This window comes from Danaus plexippus, chromosome 10 (genome assembly GCF_018135715.1).
Source record: "Danaus plexippus chromosome 10, MEX_DaPlex, whole genome shotgun sequence".
NCBI classification, from domain to species: Eukaryota; Metazoa; Arthropoda; class Insecta; order Lepidoptera; family Nymphalidae; genus Danaus; species Danaus plexippus.
In genome coordinates, this window is record NC_083543.1 from 7,854,934 (window position 1) to 7,879,534 (window position 24,601).

General features: G+C 32.7%; 2 protein-coding genes across 3 annotated transcripts; one reads left to right on the top strand and one right to left on the bottom strand.

The window, feature by feature from the left end:
- Nucleotides 1-45: 45 nt before the first annotated feature.
- LOC116767006 (centrosomal protein of 290 kDa) lies at nt 46-12,610 on the top strand. The gene is made up of 31 exons (XM_061521559.1): nt 46-266; nt 523-595; nt 686-954; nt 1,022-1,157; nt 1,223-1,359; nt 1,420-1,524; nt 1,593-1,883; nt 1,952-2,139; nt 2,425-2,765; nt 2,835-3,006; nt 3,071-3,861; nt 3,924-4,086; nt 4,152-4,287; nt 4,399-4,508; nt 4,574-4,750; nt 4,823-5,081; nt 5,151-5,397; nt 5,472-6,093; nt 6,212-6,340; nt 6,426-6,531; nt 6,906-7,079; nt 7,292-7,491; nt 7,763-7,912; nt 8,623-8,757; nt 8,935-9,089; nt 9,483-9,634; nt 9,918-10,078; nt 10,313-10,440; nt 10,774-10,865; nt 11,476-11,613; nt 12,415-12,610. Exons 1-31 carry the CDS (start codon nt 87-89, stop codon nt 12,478-12,480), a joined length of 6,183 nt encoding a protein of 2,060 aa, XP_061377543.1. The 5' UTR covers nt 46-86; the 3' UTR covers nt 12,481-12,610.
- LOC116767007 (putative sodium-dependent multivitamin transporter) lies at nt 12,548-23,142 on the bottom strand. Of its 2 annotated transcripts, XR_009752674.1 has the most exons (11): nt 22,804-23,142; nt 18,397-18,518; nt 17,760-18,322; nt 17,585-17,681; nt 17,355-17,519; nt 16,150-16,307; nt 15,408-15,612; nt 14,488-14,679; nt 14,135-14,284; nt 13,672-13,748; nt 12,548-13,451 (listed from the first exon to the last, which is right to left on the bottom strand). XR_009752674.1 is itself a non-coding variant. In XM_061521560.1 (10 exons), the coding sequence occupies exons 2-10, from the start codon at nt 18,511-18,513 to the stop codon at nt 13,422-13,424; spliced, it is 1,677 nt and encodes a 558-aa protein (XP_061377544.1). In that variant the 5' UTR covers nt 18,514-18,518; nt 22,804-23,142; the 3' UTR covers nt 12,548-13,421. The 2 variants fall into 2 exon arrangements, 1 of the variants encoding a protein (XP_061377544.1); XM_061521560.1 differs by lacking the exon at nt 13,672-13,748.
- Between the last annotated feature and the right edge of the window lie 1,459 nt (nt 23,143-24,601).

Genomic DNA, 24,601 nt, shown 5'->3' on the forward strand with positions numbered 1-24,601 from the left:
TTGAATTGTTCATTTACAAAGTACTTTAAATAATCTTATATAAATACTTAATGTATTAAAAAATTACGTAAAGCCCAATTGTAACCATGGCAATGGATTGGCGAGAGATATTAAGGTTCTCTGAAAAAGAACTCAGAGAAAGCGAAAAAGATAAGCTCTGTGAAGGTTTGTCTTGGATGGAAGTTGATGATATAGAACTTAATTTCACCGACTTGAAGATACTTTTTAAAGTGGCGCAAGATGTTTTGAAATATAAAAACGAACAAGTAAGAATCTAAAAGCCTTTAGCTATATACATATACAAACATATTTGAAATACTTTGGGACTATGCTTTTATATGTACCTTGCAGCTTGCTTGTTTTGACTTTATTTCAATAACTAACCATTAGTATTCACGGACACACTTGATGAAAACCTAAAATATAGTTTAAATTAACGATACACTACTCATTAATAACTTAGAAATCACACTAAGTTATATTATACAAAAACATAGCAGTTATTGTAGATTATTGTTCAAGGTGAATAGTGCTATGGACAAACTTAATAAAACGAAAAGGAAAATCAGGACAAAGGAAAGGGGCACACTCACGGGTGAGATATTAACGATGTGCTAGATTTAGTCTTAGCTTTATACTCTTAGTCTTAGTCTTATCTTTATCAAATATTATAACATCAATTCAGACTCACCTGCAAAGAGTTCTGATAGCGTACTGGAAACTATAGAACACCAGGAAGAAATAATAAAAGCCAATAAATACATCCTCGAACAGCTGTACATAGATATAGCTGAACTAGAAGGAAGGAAAAATAAACACGAGAAAGACAATGATTTTGAACACGAAAGTAACTCAAGCCGAGCGACGCTATCAGAAATGAATGCTATCGCGACTTTAGAAAACGAATTATCTAAGAAAAATAGACATATCAGAAAATTATTAACGGATGTGAAGGTGTGATTGAAAATTTTTATTATATTAGAATTTTAATACAAGGAATTTAATGTTAACGTATTTTTAGATACTCGAAGAAGAGAATGCAACTTTGAAGGAAAAATTGATAGTGTTTAAGGATAAACTGAAAGAGTCCACCCTTCTGATTGAGAATCTAACCGAACAGTTGTTTAATCTCAACAATGAGAACTCAAACATCAAAGGTATATTAATAATTTAATATAAGGAAATGTAAAAATATATATAATGATAACCAAATCGTGTCCAGATTCGCTCGGAAAGGCTGAAGAAGAGAAAGCGAATATGCTCGTAGAAATAGAAACCTTGAATAGTGAAATAAAAAACAAACGTAACAAAACCGAAAGAAACGACGAAGATATAAAGCTGAAACTTCAACACTTTAAGGTATTTAGACTTGATAGTGATAAAGTTTGATGAAAAAATAACGAACTAACTCTGTTTCAGAACCTAGCGAAGACGCAAAAACAAGAAATTACTCAAAAAATTAAAGAAAATAATCAATTAAAAGAAGAATTAGAACGTATTTCGAAATGTCTAAGCTCACCGAAAGTGAGTAATTTATACTTAATGTAACAGGAATCATTATTATATCCTATTTATTAAAATTTCTTTAAAAGGAACGGACTAAAAAACAAGATGACAGCAAAAATATTGAACTGCAAGAAAAATTGACTGAAGCATCACAACAAATGATGAAATCTGCTAATATCATACAGTCGTTGAAAGAAGAAAATAGAAGACTGAAAATAATGATAGAAGATATTCCAGAACATTCTATAAGTGAACAGAAGAATGAGAGCGACGACGGCAAAGAGAGGAATCTGATAAATAAATTAAAGAGAAAAATAAAATGTCTGAACATCGCGTTACAAGGAAGCGAGGAAATGTTAGCGGTTAGAGAGAAAGAGGTAAGGATCATAATAGTACATTTGATTCCAACGAAAAAAAACTAGAATTAAATTAATTTAATGTAAAGATAACAGAAATAACAGCACAACTCCAACTGTTGAGATCGGACGAAGGCATAAACGCTTTGATAGACAGTATTAAAGATAAAAAGAAACATCTGAGAGTCAGGGACGAAGGTATCAAATCATTGGTACAGGAAGTGAATAAACTTAATGACGTCATCAACGAACTGCAGTTAGAAAATGAAGCTATGAGGTAAAAAATCATATAACTGTCATATCCATAGGAAAATGTAATGAATTTTTGTACAAATTTTATTGGGTTATATAGCATGTGATAATTGAAAGAAAATTTTGACATTATGCTTGTATTTTTTTTTTTTGGGCTAAGTCCAATTTGTAAATGCCAATACTTTTAGATGGTACAAATGACATAAGTGTGGAAAATTTGCAATTACATAGAGTCCACTTGTATTTTTCTCTACTGTAAGTATTTTGAGTATTAGTTTTGTCGATTGCACATTAAATATTATTTATATAGGGAAAAGTTGAATCTACCAGATAATACGAAAATTGACACTCACGGTATAATGAAAAAATATAAAGATATAGAAACACAAAATATAGAATTACATAAAAAGGTCCGAGATTATGAAGACAGGTTGATAAACATAGAATTGGACAATCGAGAAAAAAAGGCTAAAAGGTCTAAAGCGAAAAGCATCGCTAAAACACAGACATGTGACGAAATACGTGAACATGATCGTCTCAATGAAGAAGCAAATATATCTGAAGAGAATTTAAACATAAACGATATTTTGGAAGAAAATGAAGGACTACGAAACGGTCTAACAGATATACTGAATTTGTTGAAAGATAATAGTGAGTTCAATGATTTATCGATACTTCAAAAAATAATACTAAGAATAATAACGTCATCGATAATTCTAGGGTCGACAGCAGGGGTTTTGTTATTAGAGTGTCCAAGTCTTGAAGCGCTTTTGAATTCTATGGAAGCGAGAAAAGCTTCGGGATGGTTTTCTCCTCACATGAAAACTGTTATGGAGCTTAAAGCGGCGTTAGGTGGAAAAGATGCGCTTTTGTCTGCTCTACACGAATCAAGGTAGGTTATAGTATTTAATAAATTAATTAAACGTAAATATTTCATTAATAAAACATAATTTTAGACAAGAAACTTTTGATGTTCTGAAGAAGTTAGAAATAGAAAAACAGAGGTATTCAGATCTAGAAGAGAAGTTAAAGGAAAATAATAAAATAGATAAAGTAAATGAAACTGGAGTTGATTTAAACAAATTTGGGTCTTGGATGACTGATGATGAGGTTAAAAATATAGACATCAATAACACGAAACAGGTCGCGGGATTCATTGATACAGGAAATGCTTTGTTCGAGAACGACTTGAAACAAACGCTTCGATACTTTCAAGAAAAATTTTGTCAGCTGTTTGATAATTTCACTTCCTTATCAATCAGCGCCTCTGATGACTCTAGCAAGTGGAACATACAAGAAGAGAAATATAAGGCTGAAATCGAAAATCTTAAATCTCATATTGATGAGCACGAAGATGATAGTAATCTATCGCCTGGTCTATTGACTATAACCAGTGATAATATAGAGAGAAAATATACTTACTTAGAGGATTTATATAAAAAAATGCGTACGGATAAGGAGAATATTAAAAACGAATATTTAGAATTGAAGAGAGAGAGATTGATAGAGACTTCTGAGTACGAGAGAAAAATACAGAAATTACTATTATCAGTTCTCAATCTGACTGACAGATTGCGTAATACTGTACCCTTAGAAGTATTTTTCAAACAACGCGAAGATCACAATAAGTTTATAATTAAATATAGAAATGTATTAGAAACAAATATAAGTAGAGCTACCGGGAACGAGGAATTGTTGCAGCACTTGGATGATATAAAGATGGACATTCTAAACCGTTTCTACAAAGGTCTGATGATGTAATTGTTAACACTAATCTATAGTATATATTTTATATAAAATAATTTCTAGAAGGTGACCAAAAAGTGACTCCTGTGAAAATTGAGGAAGTCGAACAGAACATTTATCAAGAACAACTAAAGAAGCTAATTATAGAAGTGACGGAGAAGAATAATGAAATAGAAAAATTACGAAACACCATATCAGAATTGCAACTCGCAGAATCACAGTTAACGTGAGTTAGATTAGTCGTCACGTTAAAACTGAAATTCATTAATAAAACGTTTATTTTCGCTTTAGAGATAAAATATTAAATTGTGACTCAAATCAATTCGACTATTACAAAAACGAAATAGAGAAACGTAATGAAGAAAATCACATGATGAAGGAAAAGTATCAAGATACAAAAACGGAATTAGATAAAATATATTTAGAGGTAAATATGAACACACACACACACACACACACACACACACACACACACAAATATACATATATATATATATATATATATGCTGTTTATGACGTCATTTTTTCAACATGTAAGCTTCAATCATATAAACATAAAGAACTAGCAAATGACATAGAAATCAATATGTTGAGACATCAGATTCTGGATTTACAGTCTTTGGGGGATAACAAGGCCATTATAGCAAGGTACGAGGTACGTAAAATTGTTTTTATGTTTTGAGGATTTAAAATAAATTAAGTAATTATTTTAGACTGAGCGGCGAAGTTTTGCTAGCTCAACTACAGGTTACAGAGAGCTATGAAAAAATTGATTCACTCAAGATTGCTCTGAACAATGAGAAACAACTCAGAGCCGAAACTGAGGACGTGCTTATGAGTAGACAAAAAGTCTTTGAAATTTACTCAAAAAGAAATGATAATAAATTACGGTAATAGCTATAGTGTTTTGATTGCAGCGGCGTTTACTATAACACGCGCATATATATTGTTTAATTTTCAAGGAATATGTCACAACTGATCGACACTCTGAGAGAACAGTATCAGGGACATTTGCCGCTGGTGTCAGTCGAAACATTCCTCCATAAATTGGAAGATATAAAACTTAAATCCAACGAAGTTAACGAAAAACTTAACGATATTAATGATTTACAAACAAATTTACTTACAAAATATAGCATTTACAATAACATATTGGAATTATTGGAAAAGAAATGTCCAGATAATGACACATGCTCTCATAAGTTGAAGAATATGATAACAGTGAGTGTAATTAATTCTTTTATATTTTTCTTGATTGAAAATTAGTCGATATCTTTTGTTAATATATAGGAAAACATGCAAAAACGCGAAACAGAACTCTGTAAGAAGAAATTAGTGTCAGCAGATGAAGCGTATAAAAGTGTTCTGGAAAGATGCGATTATCTCGAAAAAACACTGATATCGGTAAATCAAGGTTTCAAAGTTGTGGATGATGTAGACAAAAATGCTACACGCGTTGCAGATTGCAATAACGATTTGAAAGTTGAAAACGTGCCCTCTGAAGACGAAATGAGCAGCATAAGCAGTTGCAGTAGAAGTAAGTATTCAAAAATGTAAAGAAAAACTTAATTTTGCTGCTAAACATTAAAATAAAACGTGTATTTCCCTCAGAGAGTCGTACTTTCACATTATCCCCACCCAAAGTAACTAATGAAGGAAAAACATGTACAAGTGTTATAGCCAATAACGAACCCAAAAAGCTCTTGCATGAGCAGACCCAAACTAATTTCACACATATGAAAAAAACTTCTATCACACAAACAGACGACGATCAATACGTTAATGACCTCAAAACAAAATTAAACAACTCGATACTGAGAGGAAATGAGAAAGACAAAATAATTGAAGAAATAGAGGCCATAGTCCAACAAAAAGATCGTGATATGGCTATCATGACTAAAAAATGCCTCGAACAAGAAAAAGCCTACGACCTTTTGTCGAATATAAATATACAAAAGGATGACCTCATTAAAAATCTTCAAGAAACCATTCAGACTTTAAAAAACGATATCGCTGATGTTAAATCGACTCACATCAAACAAATAAACAGAATCAGAGAGACCGCTGACGTTGAAAACAAAATGGTCACAGACACACTGAAGAAGATAGAAGTTGACAAAAATAATGTCATAGCAGAATATAAAGAACTGCTAGATAAAGAGAGAGAGGAATATTCAAAAACAGTTAAAGGACTACAAGGGAAAGCGAGAGAATTACAAATGAAGTTAGACCAGTAAGTATTCACGTCTACACACAAAATATATCAATCACTCTGATGTCTCTGAGATAACATTATCAATGTTAATCTCAAATCGTGTTACGTAATCTCATTAAAACATTATCTATGATAGGAGAGACTCGACAGCGACCACTTCCGAGAATGCCATACAAGAATCTAACAAATATTATAACAGAATAAGTGATTTAGAAACGAAAATTTTCAAACTACAAAGTGATTTCGAAGGCAGCCAAGCTGAACTGTAAGTTTTGTCATAAACACACAGACACACTCACATACATATATTCTATAGAAAGTAAATAAAAAAATATCTCCAACACTTTCAGAATTAGCCAAAAAAGCGAATTGGAGCGTTGGAAAATTTTAGCTTCCGAAAGACTGACGAAGATGGAACAATTAAGTACGCAATTAAAGGAGAGACATAACGACGAAGTGAGCCACGCCGTGGATTAGATCCATACATAATGACCATTCTTTTGTCGTTTAATAATTTTGCTAGAAATATTTGAAATTTAAAGTGGATTTTTTTTGTATAGTCAACTAATATCAATAAAAACGAAACTTTTAAATTATGGCGTCCTGATTATATTTGCTATACTATAAGACATACCTTATCACGGGCAGACGAGATGTGAATGATGTTCACGGTTGCTGCAAATTACCCAAAGCGTCGGGAGCATGTAGCGTTTAAGAATAATAAAATGCGCGTAGTAATGCTATAATATTAGGTTCATTCGAATGAATACCCGCGAAAGTCTTAGCTCTTTAGCTCTCGTTAAGAAATTATAACTTTTAATTCTTCACAGATGGAATCATACAAAGCGGAGAACAGACATTGGCTCTCACAGCTAAGCGAAACTCAACGCGAACACATGGAGTTGAGACACAGGCTGAGCGAGCAGAAGACGCTACACTTGAGACAGATAGCAGACAAAGACGCGCTCATCGACAGGCTGAGAACCGTTGTTAATAATTTGAAGGTAACTTTATTGTTTTTGCTAACATTTTTCTTGTTTTGCTGACTGTATTATCTATTAGACTAATACTCCACTTATCACTAGTTGGAATTTACGTACTGTACAAATTATAGTTTTTTATCCGCACTTTAGTTGATAATCTAAAAACTGTACTTAGTCTGAAGATACAAACTTTATTGTGCAAAACAAGAAAAATGGTGTTAAAATTATTCCAGAGTCAGATACTGAATATGCAAACAATGCTGACTGTGAACGACCCTAGTTTCGACCTGTCCGCGATAGTTGAGGTGGACGAAGTGAGCGAGGTCGTCTCGCAACAAGGTTCAGACAGGCTTGAACTGAAGTTCGAGTCCACGGTCGACTTGACGGAGACGGAAGACGAGCTCAAGATGCCGAGCAGTTCAACGGCTATATGGTGAACAATGATCATACAGCGTCAGAGATTTTAGTTTGCTTAAAAACTAAATTAATCAAATTTCGGTTATATTCATCCCTTGCTAGGGTCACAGTTGCCATAAATTAATCGAAATTTCAGTTTAAATGCAAAAAACGCTAGTCATGTCATCAAAGTCTAAGAATTAACTTCAATATATATTACCGTTAGGTACCCTTAAAGTGCTTGTTCCTGTCAAAATAATCCTTCCCATGGGACTATTGATGTATTGAATCATAACATTAACTTTCAGGCAAGAGCCATTAATAGATCGTCTGCGTAGAGAGAAACAGATGATTCACAAACAGAACCTAGCGCTCCGTAGACAGGTCAAAGTCCTCGTAGCCCGTGAGAGAAGGGCGCGCCTTGACTCACAGAACTTGAAGAATCAAGTGTTCCGCATGTAAATATAATAATCATATATATATTTGTATTATATGTCCGTTTACGAACGGCGTCTGCATTTTATAAACATGAACCTAACTTAACCTGAAATGAGACTAATGACGAGGCAAATTCTAAAATGCTCTACTAATGTTATAAAACATTTTAAAATAAGTAAAATGACGACAATTTTTAATCTGCCTTCGACTATATATATATTTAACACTTTAACTTCTATATCCTCAATGCCAAGTTTCCTCACACCTCATTGGCGTTAGTGTCTTAGAATTTTGAAGTTATAAACTAAGTCTTATTACTTATTTATATTCTGCATTAACTTTATCACTTTAAACAATTTCAAGTTTGTCTGCAAATAGATATATAATTTTGGCCGCATCCTTAAACTGAACTTTACATTTTTAACTAAGTTATTTATTAAATTAATTTAAACCACCTACGTGTAGCAAAATTTGTTATTATAAGAAATTTTATTATTGAAACCAAATTTAAATTATAAAATTACTTTTAAGTTAAAACCACATTTAATTATACATACAGTTTGTATACCTAAGAAAAAACACTCATGCAAACATTTGAGAAGCAAACAACTAAGTCAACACATGTTAACATAGGTTAACTGAAAATTTAAGGAGTTCTGTCCATAACTAGGCCAAAACCATAAAACTAACGGAAAAAAAATATTAAAACCTGGTATCGTATTAATTCTAGTAGCACAAGCGGTGCTAAGACTCCGTCCGTGGAATCGCGCGCGTTACAGAGTAAAGTCGCGTCGTTACAGGCGCAACTAGCCGGGGTAAGACGAGACGCTGCGACATCGCTCGCACTTTGGGATAAATGGAAGAGGTTTGTATGATAATGACGAAATTTGCAACAGTTCCATGAAAACAATCGCTAATCTTAAATTATATGGGTTGAATGCTTAAATTTCAGTAAAATACACCTAGATTTAATTTCTCTCTAACATTATATACGTTATTCAATTGTTTTATATCCAATTTTCTTCTACAACGTACACGAAAGAGCACAACAAGCGTCCGATCGCTGGCAAATGCGTTACGAAGAAAAATGTCAAGAGAATAACAAGTTGGACATGAGCCTGAATCTCATGAAGTCGGCTGTCGCCAGACTCGAGAAGGAGAAGAGAGTTTTACTTCTCAGACTGAGCGAAACTAAACGTAAGATGACTCTGGTATTTGGTGAAATGTTAATAAATATATATATATATATCCCTTCCCTTTTTAAAATATCCCTTCGTTTACAAGTAGAGCCTAATACATATAAACGTATATTTTTTCGACGGTGAATTTTTGTTAAACACGATGGAAAGAAAGTAACTTTTGTAACATCTAATGCTTAACCCTCAAAAAACTGGTTGATAATTTGCACCATTACTCCGGAGCAATCGCGCAAAATAATCATTTTATATTGAACAGCGCCACTTACATACTAGTGTATAGTTGTTCTGCTCTTCAACACTAATTTAAACCAGATGAATTATTACACCGAAACATGAGCAGTTATTGGACTCTACCCTGGACTCTACAGAGGTTTTGTTTGGGAACTTCCAGAAGAGGCACAGCTGTCTATTGAGAAACAGGACAGCGAGTGTCCCGAGAAGGCGTTGGTTCCTTGCTCGGTTTTGCCGGTGTCCAGTCGGGCGCTGGCTGAACGCGTTGAGGCGCAACAGAGACGGATAGTAGCCTTGGAATTAGCTGAGAAGGTTAGTTACTGCGATACACACACTAATATATTTATATTAAACGCTGTCAAGATTAAATTTTTTCATGAAAGACGAATATTGTTTTGTGCCTAACATTATATTCGTTATCTCAATATACGGATACATATCTGATTTTCTTTTGTAGCTCCATCGTTATATTACGTTTTAATAAAACGCTGTTGTAATTTAACACCGCCTACTACATTATTACAATATTTATTTTTAATATTCCTTCCTATACTTTTTTATTGGTAAATGTGCATGTACATGTATTAATACCAAGGGCAACGAGACGTTAGTATCAGAGTACGAACGAGCTCTCGCGGAGATAACGTCTCTGAAGGGACAAGTCCTGAAACTAGAGTCAACGCTTCTGGAAGCTCAGATCAGATCCCCTCTCAGCGCGCGAACTAACGCACAACCAGAAGTCGACTATTGGAAGAGGTAATGACCTTAAAAAATATCTGTCGTCCCATTCATTATAATTAATGAAGTGAAATTACTATATTTATGACTATAAAAAAAAAATTCATAAAGTAATTAAAATATATTAGCTAGTTACTGGCACATTAAAAATGTCCCTTATTCCATTAATTTATATAAAATTAATTATTACTCGATATATCTTTTTCAATAATTACGAGTTAGGAAGGCTACATAATGTATTTATCGGTATAGTTACTGCGACATGCTCAAGGAAGAGAACATGCAGCTGACAATGAAAGTGAGCAGCATGGAGAGTGCGCCGACGACAGACGCGCAGCACAGAGTGAACGACCTGGAGCAGACGGTGCTCACGCTGAGAGGTGCGACACGTCCGAGTCCTTAGACGATCAGTAATAAGACCAACCCTCGCCGTAGTCATTATAGGTGGAATTGTTGCTTGTGGCCGACTTAAATGTTCACACCATATTTTGTATCACAGTCGTTGACAGTTAGATTTTTTATATAGCAACACAACAACACACTGTGAATAGTTATGAATTTATAATTTCAAACTATTTGTTAATCTACAAAAAAAAAAAAGTTGTGCAAGTTTTTAGGACATTATACAATAATAACCTGTCACTACTATTTAGTTGCATCAAAATACATATGTCTGTATTTATATATATATATATATATTTTAATGTTTTAAGGCTTAGTAAGTAAATTGCAAGCAGAAAAATGTTCAAGTACGAATATTCGGAAAAACGAATCTCGCCCGTCCAGCGGACAGAGAAGCGATAAGGTATGTTTTGTCTCTATCTATAATTACTTGAAACGTGTCTTACTATCGTCGCATCGGATGGTGAGTGATGTTCAAGACTTAAATCACCTCTGTATTCCAGTAAATATACACTCATTAGCTCTATCCCATGTATATTGATAACATATAGTGCTTGTTGTTTTCTTCACAAGAATTGAATCTCACACTTTCTCAATTGATGCACTTAACCCCTTCCTCTTGAAGGTAGATGTATATTTTCTGATGTTGGCATCAATTTGTACCGGTATATTTGCATGTTTTAACTTAAAGGGATTTAAAAATCTATATAAAAAGTTGTTACATGTCATTTACCGTACATTAGTTGAAACAAGCAAACGGCAAAACTTTACAGGGATGTAGCTAAGATCAGAATAAGACATAGGTTATAATTTATCGCCGAATACCATATTGTTTCCGCAGGATTTAGACTAAATGATAATATTTAATATATAGTCGCGCGATACAGACAGATGTCGCTACCATTGCTTTAGCATAGGTACTGTACACATTCCTCTTTGAGTCTATTTCAAATCCCAACGAAGTCGGATTTAAAAACTAGTTGGGACATAATAATTGTGTGTTATGTTTCCAGGTTCGTATTCAGGCGGAGTGTTATCGCACAGAGATATCTAATTTGAAACGTACCATCCTCGAGAAGGACTCGTTGTTAGAGAGATCGAGAGACATGCTGAGAGTGGCGGCCGAGAGGGAGGAGCACTTACTGAGGGAGGTTTGTACATAGATTGGTCGTTTGTCTAACAACAATATAAGTCATAAATATATTTGATACTAACTAACTCGTCCTCAGAGCGAAATATCTTAGGGAATTGTCGTGTTTTGTTTTATTTCGTAAGTTATGAAACTAACACTAAATACTTTATGAAGACTCGTTCAGCTGTTTTTGATTAGCGCTCAGAAACGCACAGACAGTGACGAAAATTGTGACAATGATAAGTAGTTTTAGCGATTTTTTATATATCTCTGAAAGTATCTATAAAATTAAAAAATATAAAAAATATCGTATTTATTCCTTCTCCTTTAGTTTTCAACTGTAATGCCAATGCACTTATCACTATTTAGCCAAAAAGTTTTAATTCAATATATATATAAGGGCTATGCTTGGCGTTTCTCTGAGGGATCGCATCAGAAACGAGGTGATTCGGCAGAAAACAAAAGTCCGATGACTTTGGTTCTCTGCCGAGTCACCTGTCGATACATAGCCCACCGGATTAGCAAGCTAAGGTGGCAGTGGACTGGCCATATTAGCCGCAGAACCGACCACCGTTGGGGTAAACGAGCTCTTTAGTGGAGACCGCGTCTCGGCAAACGTAGTGTAGGACGTCCTCAGGCAAGGTCGAGTGACGATCTGCGCAAGATGGCTGGCAGGAGCTGGATGCGAGTACCCGAAAGTCGATCTCAGTGGCGTGCAATTGGAGAGGCCTATGTTCAGCAGTGGACCAATATAGGCCGCTGATGACATATATCGGTGAACCATTTGATATGATTTTGATGATTCAATATTTTTTTGCAGAACACACAACTACGTCATCGTTTGGAACAACTTACTGAAATCAAAGATGGCCGTCGCTCTGCTTAACATACGTTCATATTATGTTTAATAAGGAAAAATATGTTTAGGATTAAGGATAAATAAAACAACCACGAACGCGTAGCTTCTTATTAACAAACACACTACATCATAACAATAAACTATTCTATAATATAAACAGAGTTTTGTTAACACTCAGTCGCATTACACAGAATTATACTTCAGAACATTTCTATACACGCCGCACATCTATAATCATTTAAATATTTTTAAATAAAGAACACAGTGTTATATTGAGGAATAAAAACTAAAATTGAGTAACGTCGAATATGTACTAGATTATTTACTGGATAGGTCATAACTTTTGCTTAGAATGCGCTTATTTTAGTGTTTTTGAATTAATCTATACATAAAATGGCGCGTTGGTATCAAGTGCTTGACGATCAAATCTTTACACACACATATATGTGTGTGTGTGTGTGTGTCAAAGATTGCAATGGCAGTGACGCGTTCTTTATTTGATTTGAGAAGCTAAAATAATACTATTCAATTCAAATGTTATAATTAAGTACTAATTTATATAAGTAGGTACTATCTCCACTACGTGAAGGCGTTTTGGAAGATGCGATTTGCGATATCACAGTTTTAAATCGAACGTCTTTCTAGAATAATGAGTTAAGCAGGGTCGGAGATATGTTTTATATAAAAAAAATAAGACTTATTTAAATTATCTACTGCTTTTTCAAAATAAGATAACGATATATAAAAAATACATTCTCGGTCCGGTAAAAATATATATAAATTATTATCTTTCATTCGAATTCTAGGAATGTTTTCAATCGATACACTTCAGCAATACTTTACAGCTAATAAATTATAAACGGCGTATCAAAATCTTTTGACTTATTCATTTATTGCTAACAGTCGAATAAAATAAGTCTACGTTTTTATGAACTACAATATATATATATATAACAGTCAGTGGAGTGTCAATCTTCGATGTTTTTCATGAGTTGGTTCTGAAATTATACGAAAAATATCATTACAATGGCTTATTTGTACAAAATAATACATTTTTTTAATGAAATTAATGCAACCTCTATTAATAATTATACAACACATTCCATGAGATTTCAGACCAAAATTAAAAAATAATAAATAAATAAAAATTAAAGGAAAAAATAAATCACACACTATATTTTAGAATTATTCGTATAAAAAAAAATATAAGCAACTTACCTTATAAGAAATAAAAAACAATCCATATTTCGTGCAAAGAAGCGTGTGTGTTATCATTGAGGAAAAGACGATCCCATCTACAAAAATTCACACTATATATCTACATGCATATAGTGCTGGTGAATGTAGAGCCTTGTGTAAATATGACAAAGACAGGTTTAAAATAAATAAATGGTTATTGAAGAAAGCTGAATACACCAAATGATAAAATATATAGAGCTTTCCAAGTGAAAAATAGAGCCCAAAAATAGTATACATTTTTCTGCCCAGTGATTGTTAATAAAATGATTGAATTCGTTGTAATGGTGGGATGCATTTGGTCAGTTTAATTCTTAGAAGTCATAACCTGTATTATTATTACATCTACGTCAACCGTACTCAGTTCGTCACCCGTACCCTGTGTTTACCCTACCCTATAAGTCCCCGGTACCCTTCAAATCCGTACTGCCCGAAACCCCCGTACCTCTTGATTCTGTCGTGCCAGCCTTTGTGCGAGGGGCGGCGTGAACAGCGCAGGGTCCGGCCCCGCCCGCCCCGCTCGCTGCCAAGGTTGCTGTTGCTTCCATAATAACGATAACACAGAACCTACCACCATCACCCACACAAAACCGATCTGAAATATTGCGACTTCATTGTTACGTAATCTTTTTTTATTTCAACTACATTCTTTTACTTCTTTCTGATTTTTTATGGATGATCAAGTTGAATTTGTGTCTTATTTATGAGCAAAATAACAGCCTAAGTTGTTCTGTATTTAAATATGATTAAAAATATATATCTTTAATTAATACGAATTAAAAATGAGTGTGAACTCACCGGACACGTCCACATATAGGACACCCTGTATAAATAGAAATACTCTTTGGCTGTATCTGCTACGTAACGTAACGTAAAGTTATTGGCACAGCCTTCAACACTGAGAGGGAGTTTGACGGGCGCGGGTCGCGGACCACCAAAACTTATCCATAGAGTCGTAGCCATACCGCTCAGGAGGGCTATCGACGCGCCCTGGGTAACAGTAAACAGGGTAGCTAGATTTTATCTCACTTACAAAAAATTTACCCCGATGAAAAAATTATAAGACATTATAATGTGTTTAAATGAAACTAGTATTATTCGGATTTACTACGCGGATTCTATTATTTAAAAACTACATAATCCCGACGTTTCGGTTACTTTGCAGCAACCGTGATCACGGGCAGACGAGGTGTGAATGTCTGTTAGTTGGTCCTTGTTATTTATCATCTACCGCCATCGATTTCTTAATTTTCGTCAAAAAATTATATATGTATATATATATATATATGTATATATGGCTTAATTCGACAATTTTAAACATATATTTTTCATATCGCTCAATTAATGACTGTTATAAGACTGTAGACAGTAGACTGTAGATTGTACGTTGTAAAAATTCAATTAAAATCTTATTCTTTATCTCAACGAAACGCGAACTACTACTGATAAAGAAACTTTATGAAACATTAAAAACTTCGATTGTAAAATACAAGATTTCTCTTTATGAAGTCGGTTAAATAAATAAACCAGTTGTTTTAAAATATATATATACAAGAGAATTAACACCATTTTCATTTCTTTTAAATTGATTTCTTGTAATATTAAATTTAAAAAAATAATCTTAAATATCAATACAGAAGCAACTAACATTAAAATTATAAATATTGTAAATATATTTAGTTCATTAAAATACATATAAGTAATAGTAAATAACTTACTCTCTCATTAGCGCAAGTAGTAAACATGCCCAGAGTGAATAGTCCCAGGAGAGGTCCTCCAACCGCCCCGAAAATAGTCAAGGCAGCTTGCAAAACCCCGCCCAAGTGTTCTGCTACAAAGGCCAACGCAAGGAAAACCAGGCCATAAACACAAGCTGCCAACTTCGTCAACCATGGAATGTACGATTGTGATATTTTGCACCATCTTCAATCAAAACATACATTTTCATATTACTATATGAAAACGGTTATGGTTTGATTCAAATTACTCATTTAAGGTCATTAACGTAAAGTGAAAAGTAACAAGTTTCCATTTAATGTAACATGGACTATAGAGACAACTGAATGAAAGAAATAACGTTCACACATTCCGTTTAACATATACATAAAAAATTAATAAACCTTCTTCGATCATAGACAACGTTGAAGTATCTCACTAGTTTGTTTTGTATGCGTTTTTAATATTTCCTTTTTTATGCGTACAATACAGCACTCCTATTCTCTATCCATATTTCAGATCTATTGTTTAAGTACATATCTACGTTCCGCGATCCCTTCTCGATGTGTACGGAAGAGTCCTTCGCAATATATCAATTAAGACTATAAAAGCAACGACAAACAAAAAACTCAATTGTTGTTATAATATTTTAAATCTACTTTTTACTACATATAAATAATCAACACATATACATTTTTGTCCAAAGAAAATATGTATAAATATATCTACGTATATATAACGTACCTGCTAACGTAATCGGTGAGTGTGACGGCGGCGAGTGCGTTACAAGACGCTGATATGGTCGACAGAGACGCGCTGAAGATACCGGCGACGAAGAGGCCCGCCAGTCCCGGGACGGACTGCATCGATTTCACCACGTAGTAAGGCATGAGCTGGTCTATCTGGAGGATTTGACGGTCTTTGGCAACAGAATCTAAGCCAAATGAGATGAATTTGATGCCTTGCTACTGGTACATTAGTATCATCCTGTAATCTCTCTCTAGAGAATCTAGTTTACTCATAATCTTATTACATCGAACTACCCTAACATAGTGCTATCGTAAAATCTCTCCCAAGAAAATTTTGTTTTCTTAACATATTTCGCTATCAAATCAAGACTATTATAAGTTTTCATTATAATTCTATTCACTTAGCCGTGAATTCAAACCGTAAATGTTTGTACCAAATTCGTAAGTACTTTTTTTGCTCTAAATCTAACGATACACTTACATCTGTGATGAAATACAATTTTAATAATCTGCCCAAACAGCAATTATACAGTCAAATAAAGGACTGCATTATTTAATCTGTTTAAAATATTTTTTTATAACTGTGACTTAAGATCCGATTCATCAACCACAGCGAACGCAACATATCATATCATTATCATAGCTGCATCTTAATTATCACAATATAATACTTTAAGTAGGATCACTCACGATAAGCGTCAGAATTGCAATATTTACATACATTATATATTTTTCAAATAACCTTTAAAATATTTCTCCCTCCAAATAAAGAACGTATATAGATTAAAATATCCATATATAAAAATGTATATTTACGTTATTTATAGCATTGAAACATGATGAGGATGTTGTTATCATGTTGCGGATAAATCTTAAAACCGTAAAAGGAAATCTTATTGACAGAATGTTTGCAACAATTCGTAAGATTCGACTTCATGATGTGGTAAATATACTCTTAATTTACCCTCACTTTACTCTTATGTTATTTATGTTAATATACAAAAGACACAGATTAAATCGACCGTATATAAATTCGTATTTTTTATAAACAAGTACGACCTGTATGTTTAAAAATGAATATAGTTTATGAAATATTTACATTGTGAGATCATTGCATTTGTAACGAGATAACTCGTTAGATAAGATGAGATAGAGAGCATGCAACTGTGAGGTGATGTAGAATAAATATTTACTACTAACAGCACTGATGCTTTTGATACTCCATGGATCACAATCACGAAACACAGCGTAAATACTGAGCCCGCTGATACATGTGATTAAACTTAGCACAGACAGCACAGGCCAGCTCCACCACAGACACTGCTGAGACCGCTCCAAAGAACTCACTGTGAGAAGCCGCTGCACCTGTGTTTCAATTAATCTATGTCACATAGGTTCCATTTCATGGCATTATATGAAGCTGATTTTACCTGTGTGTGATTCACAGCATACAGCGACAGATACGTGGTCAGTCCTCCGATTATCAACGACCACCAAGTATGCCTCTCCGTCGGATCCAAGCTGAAGCTGTTATCATATTAAACCCAATTATAACCACATAAAGTTCAATTTCAAACAAAAATGCATTGATTAATTTATACCTACTTCGAAAAATCCAATCTGCCACCCTCTTTGGATATGATGAATATTTTATCAAAACCGCCAAGTTCAATGGACGCGAATATAACGACACTGAATACGGCAGCAAACATCAGGAAGGATTGCAGCAGGTCCGTGAACAACACCGCCTTCATACCACCCAAAGTGGAATAGAACGTGCATACTAAACCTACCACCAAGATAGAGACCAGTCTATCGAGACCCGTCACTGATTCCAGAACTATCGCAGGCGCATACAACACTATCCCGTTATAGAGAACCATTTGTAAAGTATAGGTCAATGAAGCCAACATTCTCACGTGAGGTCCGAAGCGCAATTCTAAATACTCATAAGTACTAGTTTTCTGCAAATTAAAGAATACTGGCAAGTATAATTTGGACGCTATAGGGGTGGCGATGCCGTAGGATATGTTGATGACAACGAACTGCATCCCATAATAATAATTTTCTGCTGACACCCCTAACAATGTTATGGCTGACATAAACGACGCCATCAGCGATATAGCCACCGGGAATATGGACATATTTCTATCAGCTAGAAGATATTCCTGTAAAATAACATAACACTTCAGATTATAATTACGTTTATTTATTTTATATTAAGTAGTGCGACGTCACTCGCCTCGTTCGTTTTCTGTTTCCCGCCACTAAATCTAAAGTAGACTCCTATGACTATAGATGCTACAATGGTAGCAACCATTATGATGTAGTCCCATACACCGAATATCGTTTGAACCATATTGTCTGTAACGAACAACGATTTGTTAGTGAATCACTTACAAACACTGGTAGTGTCAAAGTTCTTCAGTCACACATCATAGGAATGTGTGTAACCGACAACCGTTTTCGTCATTTCTGTTTATTCTTATCCGTGTTTGTATTCGTACAAAGCTGTTTAGTTATAGCGATAAATCACTCAGTGTAAAATCGCCAAACAAATCATAAATTAAAATCGTTTTCGTAACAAAAAAAGGGTTTGGGAAATTTAAAAAAATTAGGTTAAATCCCATTAATATAATAATTTGTTTATTTCAGACAATTTACAGTCCATTTGTTAGTTACAAAAAAAAAAACATAAATTGCAACAGATATTTTTTATTACAAATTAATTTATATTTACATATTTTATTCATGAAATCAAAGTATTATTCAAGATACAGGTATATGTTTTTTTAATATTTTATATTTACGTATAAAACATTAATAATGCATTAAATTAGCACGTGTATGTCTGTAATATATGAAATGTTTGAATTAAGAACACACGTTATGAATAATGAATTGAGGTTTTGTTAAGCCTTTTTATAATACACGAGCCGTAATGATTCTAAGGTTCGCCTTTCAGTTAGTGTTTCGACATGGATTGGAATCAAATCTTTCATTACATAGTGTTCAGAATTTACTCAGATTACATTATTACCATTTCTGTTTGGTTTCGTCAAACGGCACTTTGCAGGCATTATATTATGTTTGTTTATGTAGTGTTTGACTGCATGAAGGTTTTAATGTCATTGAGATAAACATTGTTCTCTCAGCCTAATGAAATTTGTATCAAATTAAAAAAACTTTACGTTTCGATTGTAATGCTTCTTATATTGTGAAAGAAACTAAAATAGGGGCGAGTATGCATCTGCGTTGGGGCTACTAAATATTCCTACTTGTTACCACCGCCACAATGATGCACACACGAAATTTCAAATGAACTTGATATTCATTGATTTAAGTCACTGGAATTTACAAGAAGAGACAGAGATCTCAAAAAAAGTCTAAGTATCCAATAAGCACAAAATGATAACCATCTCTGTAAATATGTATTATTTGAAATGATTTATTCTTTAGCGGCCGCCGAAAATTTAACATGGACAAAAAAGAAACGAGCCGATAGCCTTTTAGAATTCTCTGTGAGATGGACGAGTTGAAACCTCGCAGGTTTTGGATTCAAGGTCAGGATACAAAGCATTGCTGTACATTAACAAAAAGACAGTAAAATATACAGACTCGCTCACAAGCACCGCGTGTCAAAATTAAAATTTGTATTCTTACTTATAAGGTTTGAAAATTATCTTTAGAATTTAATATGAGCTTAACTCATGTAAGCTTGGAGTTATTTTAAACTGTTCGGAATGTATAAATTATGTATTTGTAGAGCTCCGTCAACAATTAATCGTTTCCTATAAACGTAAATAATTTTAAGACATTATTCTAAACGCAAATACAAAATATGGTAAAAAATGTAACTCCTAATCATGACAAGAGTGAAATGTAAGATATTTCAATATGTAATTTGGGGAGACATTCATTGCATCAATTGCTCTAGTGGTCAATTGAAATACGTATCTTTAATTGTCTCGGTTATGTGACATTAAATTGTCTTTGTTATATAAAAAAGAATATTTTTTATAAACTATACGAAGAGTTAAAAATCACGAGACGCGGATGTACTTATGCTTTATTGATAATAACTTAAGATATGTTACGCGGGTCAAGTCTGAAATATAGCGTAATACTTCCGTACTTTAAACGATAATATTTAAAGTGTTGCGTGTTTACCCCAAGTCTGCATCGTCATACTACACGTAGCTGTAGCTGTGTTTCATTAATAAATTTTCACACATTTACTTAGAGCGAACATAGTTTGTTGAATCAAAAACGGGAAACGTTACGTATGTAATGTGATAATGCAAACCCGTACTAAGCAAACAGTGCAAAGTGCAAGTCCGCGGTATCCTGACATACAAATTAATAATTAATATTTTGCAAGTTATGATTTCTAATTTGCACGCATTTAAATTTAACATATTTTGTCAAATATTACAAACTATACACGTTTCTATAATACCGTCTTTTGTTGCTCAAAATACGTATTTTGATCTTCGCTAAATTAAAATATATATATATGAATTAGTAAGTTTTTTATAATTGAAATATAATACATAACATATTTTAATACAAAATCAACAGCAGAATAGATGTAATCTTGTAGAAAATGTAAACCTACACTTTGATAAGTTTTGAATTAATAACAACACTATTTATTTTAAAAACGTCGAATTGTTAAATGTCGGTAACTATTATATAAACACAACAACATCATTGGTAACTAAATTAAATTTTGAAACACGCTCAAATTGATTGCTATAGGCGTTTATCATTTAATAGATTAAAAAAAATTACTAAACTATTAATTAATACACAATCGGATAATCATACAAAAAATAATATATACTAGAAATCGGATAATACTCTTAAAACAGTACTCGACGCGTTACGCTTACTTCCTATTGACATGTGATTGAAATATACATCGAACTGACGAAGGAAAATAGATTTAATATTACTATCCAGAATTTAATTAATAAAATAATTTTCCTGCAAAGAGTTTCGAATCAAAAAGTTTGGTATCTTTCTCATTTATATAAACTATACAGTTTACTGAATTGTAGGTAACTTTTAAGCATTGAGCTTAATTAAAAATTATTTTATCAATCAAATACATTTTACTACTCTTAATTATATTTGGCATATTAATAATTTTTTTGCAGACTTGTCTATAATTTAAATTTTCAGTAATTAAAATATTTATCCTTGACGTATCATTTATTTATCTCTGAATGATTTAATTCATTGTATTATTTATAGGTTTGATAACATTTGCCCCTTCAAAGACGGGCATTTATTTGATTTATTGGACGTTTATGAACATGACGAACAGAGAACAGATCTAGTGGAGTGGGACGTTGAAGGGGTCTATATAGTTTAGATTACTTTACGCGATATGTCAAGTATAATAGTTTCTTTTTAATACCTTTGCGATATATACTAGCTGGCTGTTACGTTGTCGAAAATAAGCTCGTACATACATACATCATCACACTTGTATTCAATAACCTACGTTAATACCATTTGATTATAAAGTAACGAAGGCATGTAAGAAAATCTAGAAACGCCGTGTTTAGTGTGACGATTGAAACTTGTGGTAAACATACCGACTGTCTGTAAGAGGGCTCGTTCATTAGGTTACTTAGAACTTAGGTTTTACTATTAAATGATTATTATGAAGTAATTAATCCAACATTATAATGCATCTTACACAGACTAACAAGTTATGAATTTGATATTCTCAAACTCAATCTAATATTTTTACGTAAACATAAAATGGTGGCAACAAAAACTTTTTAAACACGAAAAAATCTTTCAAAGAATGTAATTATAATATTTGTGTATAATAAACTTATATATATGTATATATACATATACATTATTTGTATATGAATGTATTTATACATATACATTATTTTGGATTTCCTAAACTCACGCGCTTAATATTCAAAGGCCCCGTGCTAGTAAAATCAAAAATTATACATTTATAACTTTCATTCCTTCAGGCCCTTGTAAACAAACATTGGTAATGAAATGTCCTTGAAGTCATGAACAAAAATAGAATTCATTGATATAGAATTTACTTATATGAGCGCTCCTCCTTGACATACGTGTTGTATGTTGTTTACGTGTTACAATCAATAGAAAAATTAAAGCAAGAAGGTTGAAACAAATACATTCTTATATTGATATTTGTTCCATGAATTAAGGAACAAGCACTTAAGTTTTCGTTAATACTGATGAAAGCTGGTTATCATTTCAAATTAAAAAAAAATGTAATAAGCTAAGGTCTTAGACGATACTGCTTGAGAAATCTTCTTTTAAAATTAAAACACATTTAAGCTCACTTTGAAATTGATGCATAAAAAGTGACAAACCTGACTTAAAAATTAAGTACTAAGTAAAAATCTCTTGGAATTCACATCCTTATTTTCAAAACAAGCATTTAGTAAAATAGAATAATATATACGGTATTGCGCTATGGTTGGGTGATTAGAATTCACGAATCTTGAGGTTAAACACCTGAATATTATTATATTTTTAATATTGAGGAACAGTTTTAACTTATTAGTTCTATTATTGTTTTTTTTTAACTTAATACTCGATACTAATTTTAAACAAAATACAAATTAATTTATCATTGACTTACCAATTTTAATATACTTTTTAATATTTATATAATGATGCAAATTTCATGTAACGTTTTTCTTCTTAACAATCTTTGCCGCTACATGGTTTTTATAGTTGATATTATATAAGAGAGTTTTGTAAATAAATAATTTTGTCCCTTGAATTGTTATTTTAACTATAATTTCCTTATTTTGAAAACATTTTTATTGTATATAACACTCAAGCGTACACACTCTTTGATCCCCTCCACCGGAATGAGCCATGAACGTCAGGCGACGTTAATTTGTTCGAGCAATTCATTTTTTACAAAACATTAAGGTTATTTATTCAGTTCTTTGAACGAGTGTCAAATACGAATATTGACGATACTAGACGAATGACAGACCATTCCGTGCTGTCACGCGATTTTGAAACAATAAAGCGTATTCAGCGCTTTGAAATGCTTCAACGTCAAAAATCTAAATATTTGCTTAGAAAGAATTGCCTCTACATATTTAATACAGGCAACATTTAATTAAACAAAAATATATATTTTTTTTTTTATACAAAGTCCTTTCATTTTGCATTTAGGACCATCGATTTTATATGAACAAAAAGGCTATTTTATATAATTTATTTTAGATGTTTTCTTACTTATTTTTAACCTTTCATTTAAGCGTCATCTAGCGTCAGATACAACGTTGGAATTTTCGTTTGTCATTGCGCCATCTATTATGTGGTAAAAAACTTTAGTAGTGCCAGAATAATAGAGCAGATGGTATAATCGTGGTAATCTACGTACATACTTATTATGCACTAAATGCAATGTATAAATAAATCATTGTATTTTGGTCCGATCAAAATGTAAAAGGTTGGAATAAAATTTTTGTTTTTATATTTTATTTGCTGAAATTTAAATTTGAAAGTAAAAAACAACGAAACATTAATTGTTCTGAAATTTATAGTTATTATACCTTTTATCCATCTACGTGTAGGTAATATGAGTACGTAAGTAGATCATCTTGTTTGATTGAATATGAATAATTCAATCAAACAAGATGATCTACTGCATATATTGCAAAACATTTAACTGCTCTGTTGAAGTCGAACAGGTAATATTTAATAATAATCTTATATCAGCATAAAAGTACAAAATCCTCGGTCTTCATGAGTATATGACACTAGCTTTCGCACGCGACTTCGTCTGCGTTAGTTTCAGAATTAGAAATGTATGACCGGGCTAACTCTGTACTATCTCTGCCTCCTTACAGGCAGTAAATGGGAAGATTTTGGATAATTAGTATCAACTTATTTATTTTATTCGATCGGATGAATATCTTTTGTCCTTTTCCTGGTTCTTAGCTATCTCTCCGCAAATTTTCAGGCAAACTCATACAGCCGTTCTTGTGTTATAAATAGTGTAACTAACACGATTTCTTTTACTTATAAAGATTAAGGTTTAACTATCTCTCTAATTATATTTTCATATAAATTAATTATGAAATATTTCGTTTTCGCACTTATCATATTAAATTCTCACTAATATTGCTCACACGTTAAAGTTTGTAGAATCTTTAAAATCAAATAGATTTGAAATGGAGAGCATCATAATTCATAAAGCCTTTTATGTTTGCCAGTGAACAAACTTAAAATATTTGTATCTTAGAATAATAACTAAAAAAAACAACAAATAATAAAAAATCGTCTTTAATAAACTTTCGTAATATAAAGCGAATACATAATTGTTTGTGACCAAGAGATATAATAAAACATTCAATCCAAATAATACCCTTCAAGCAGACAGTTCAAACCTATGTTTGTAATATTAAATTATAAAG

Excerpts from the sequence above, each read along its gene's own strand:
- LOC116767006 (XM_061521559.1), top strand. The coding sequence starts at position 87 with ATGGCAATGGATTGGCGAGAGATATTAAGGTTCTCTGAAAAAGAACTC. Across the intron at positions 267-522 it reads TGAAATATAAAAACGAACAA|GTGAATAGTGCTATGGACAA; the intron begins GTAAGAATCTAA and ends TTATTGTTCAAG. Across the intron at positions 955-1,021 it reads AATTATTAACGGATGTGAAG|ATACTCGAAGAAGAGAATGC; the intron begins GTGTGATTGAAA and ends ACGTATTTTTAG.
- LOC116767007 (XM_061521560.1), bottom strand. The coding sequence starts at position 18,513 with ATGGTTCAAACGATATTCGGTGTATGGGACTACATCATAATGGTTGCT. Across the intron at positions 17,520-17,584 it reads ATGCTGTGAATCACACACAG|GTGCAGCGGCTTCTCACAGT; the intron begins GTAAAATCAGCT and ends ATTGAAACACAG. Across the intron at positions 13,452-14,134 it reads TGGCACGACAGAATCAAGAG|AACCAACTCATGAAAAACAT; the intron begins GTACGGGGGTTT and ends GTATAATTTCAG.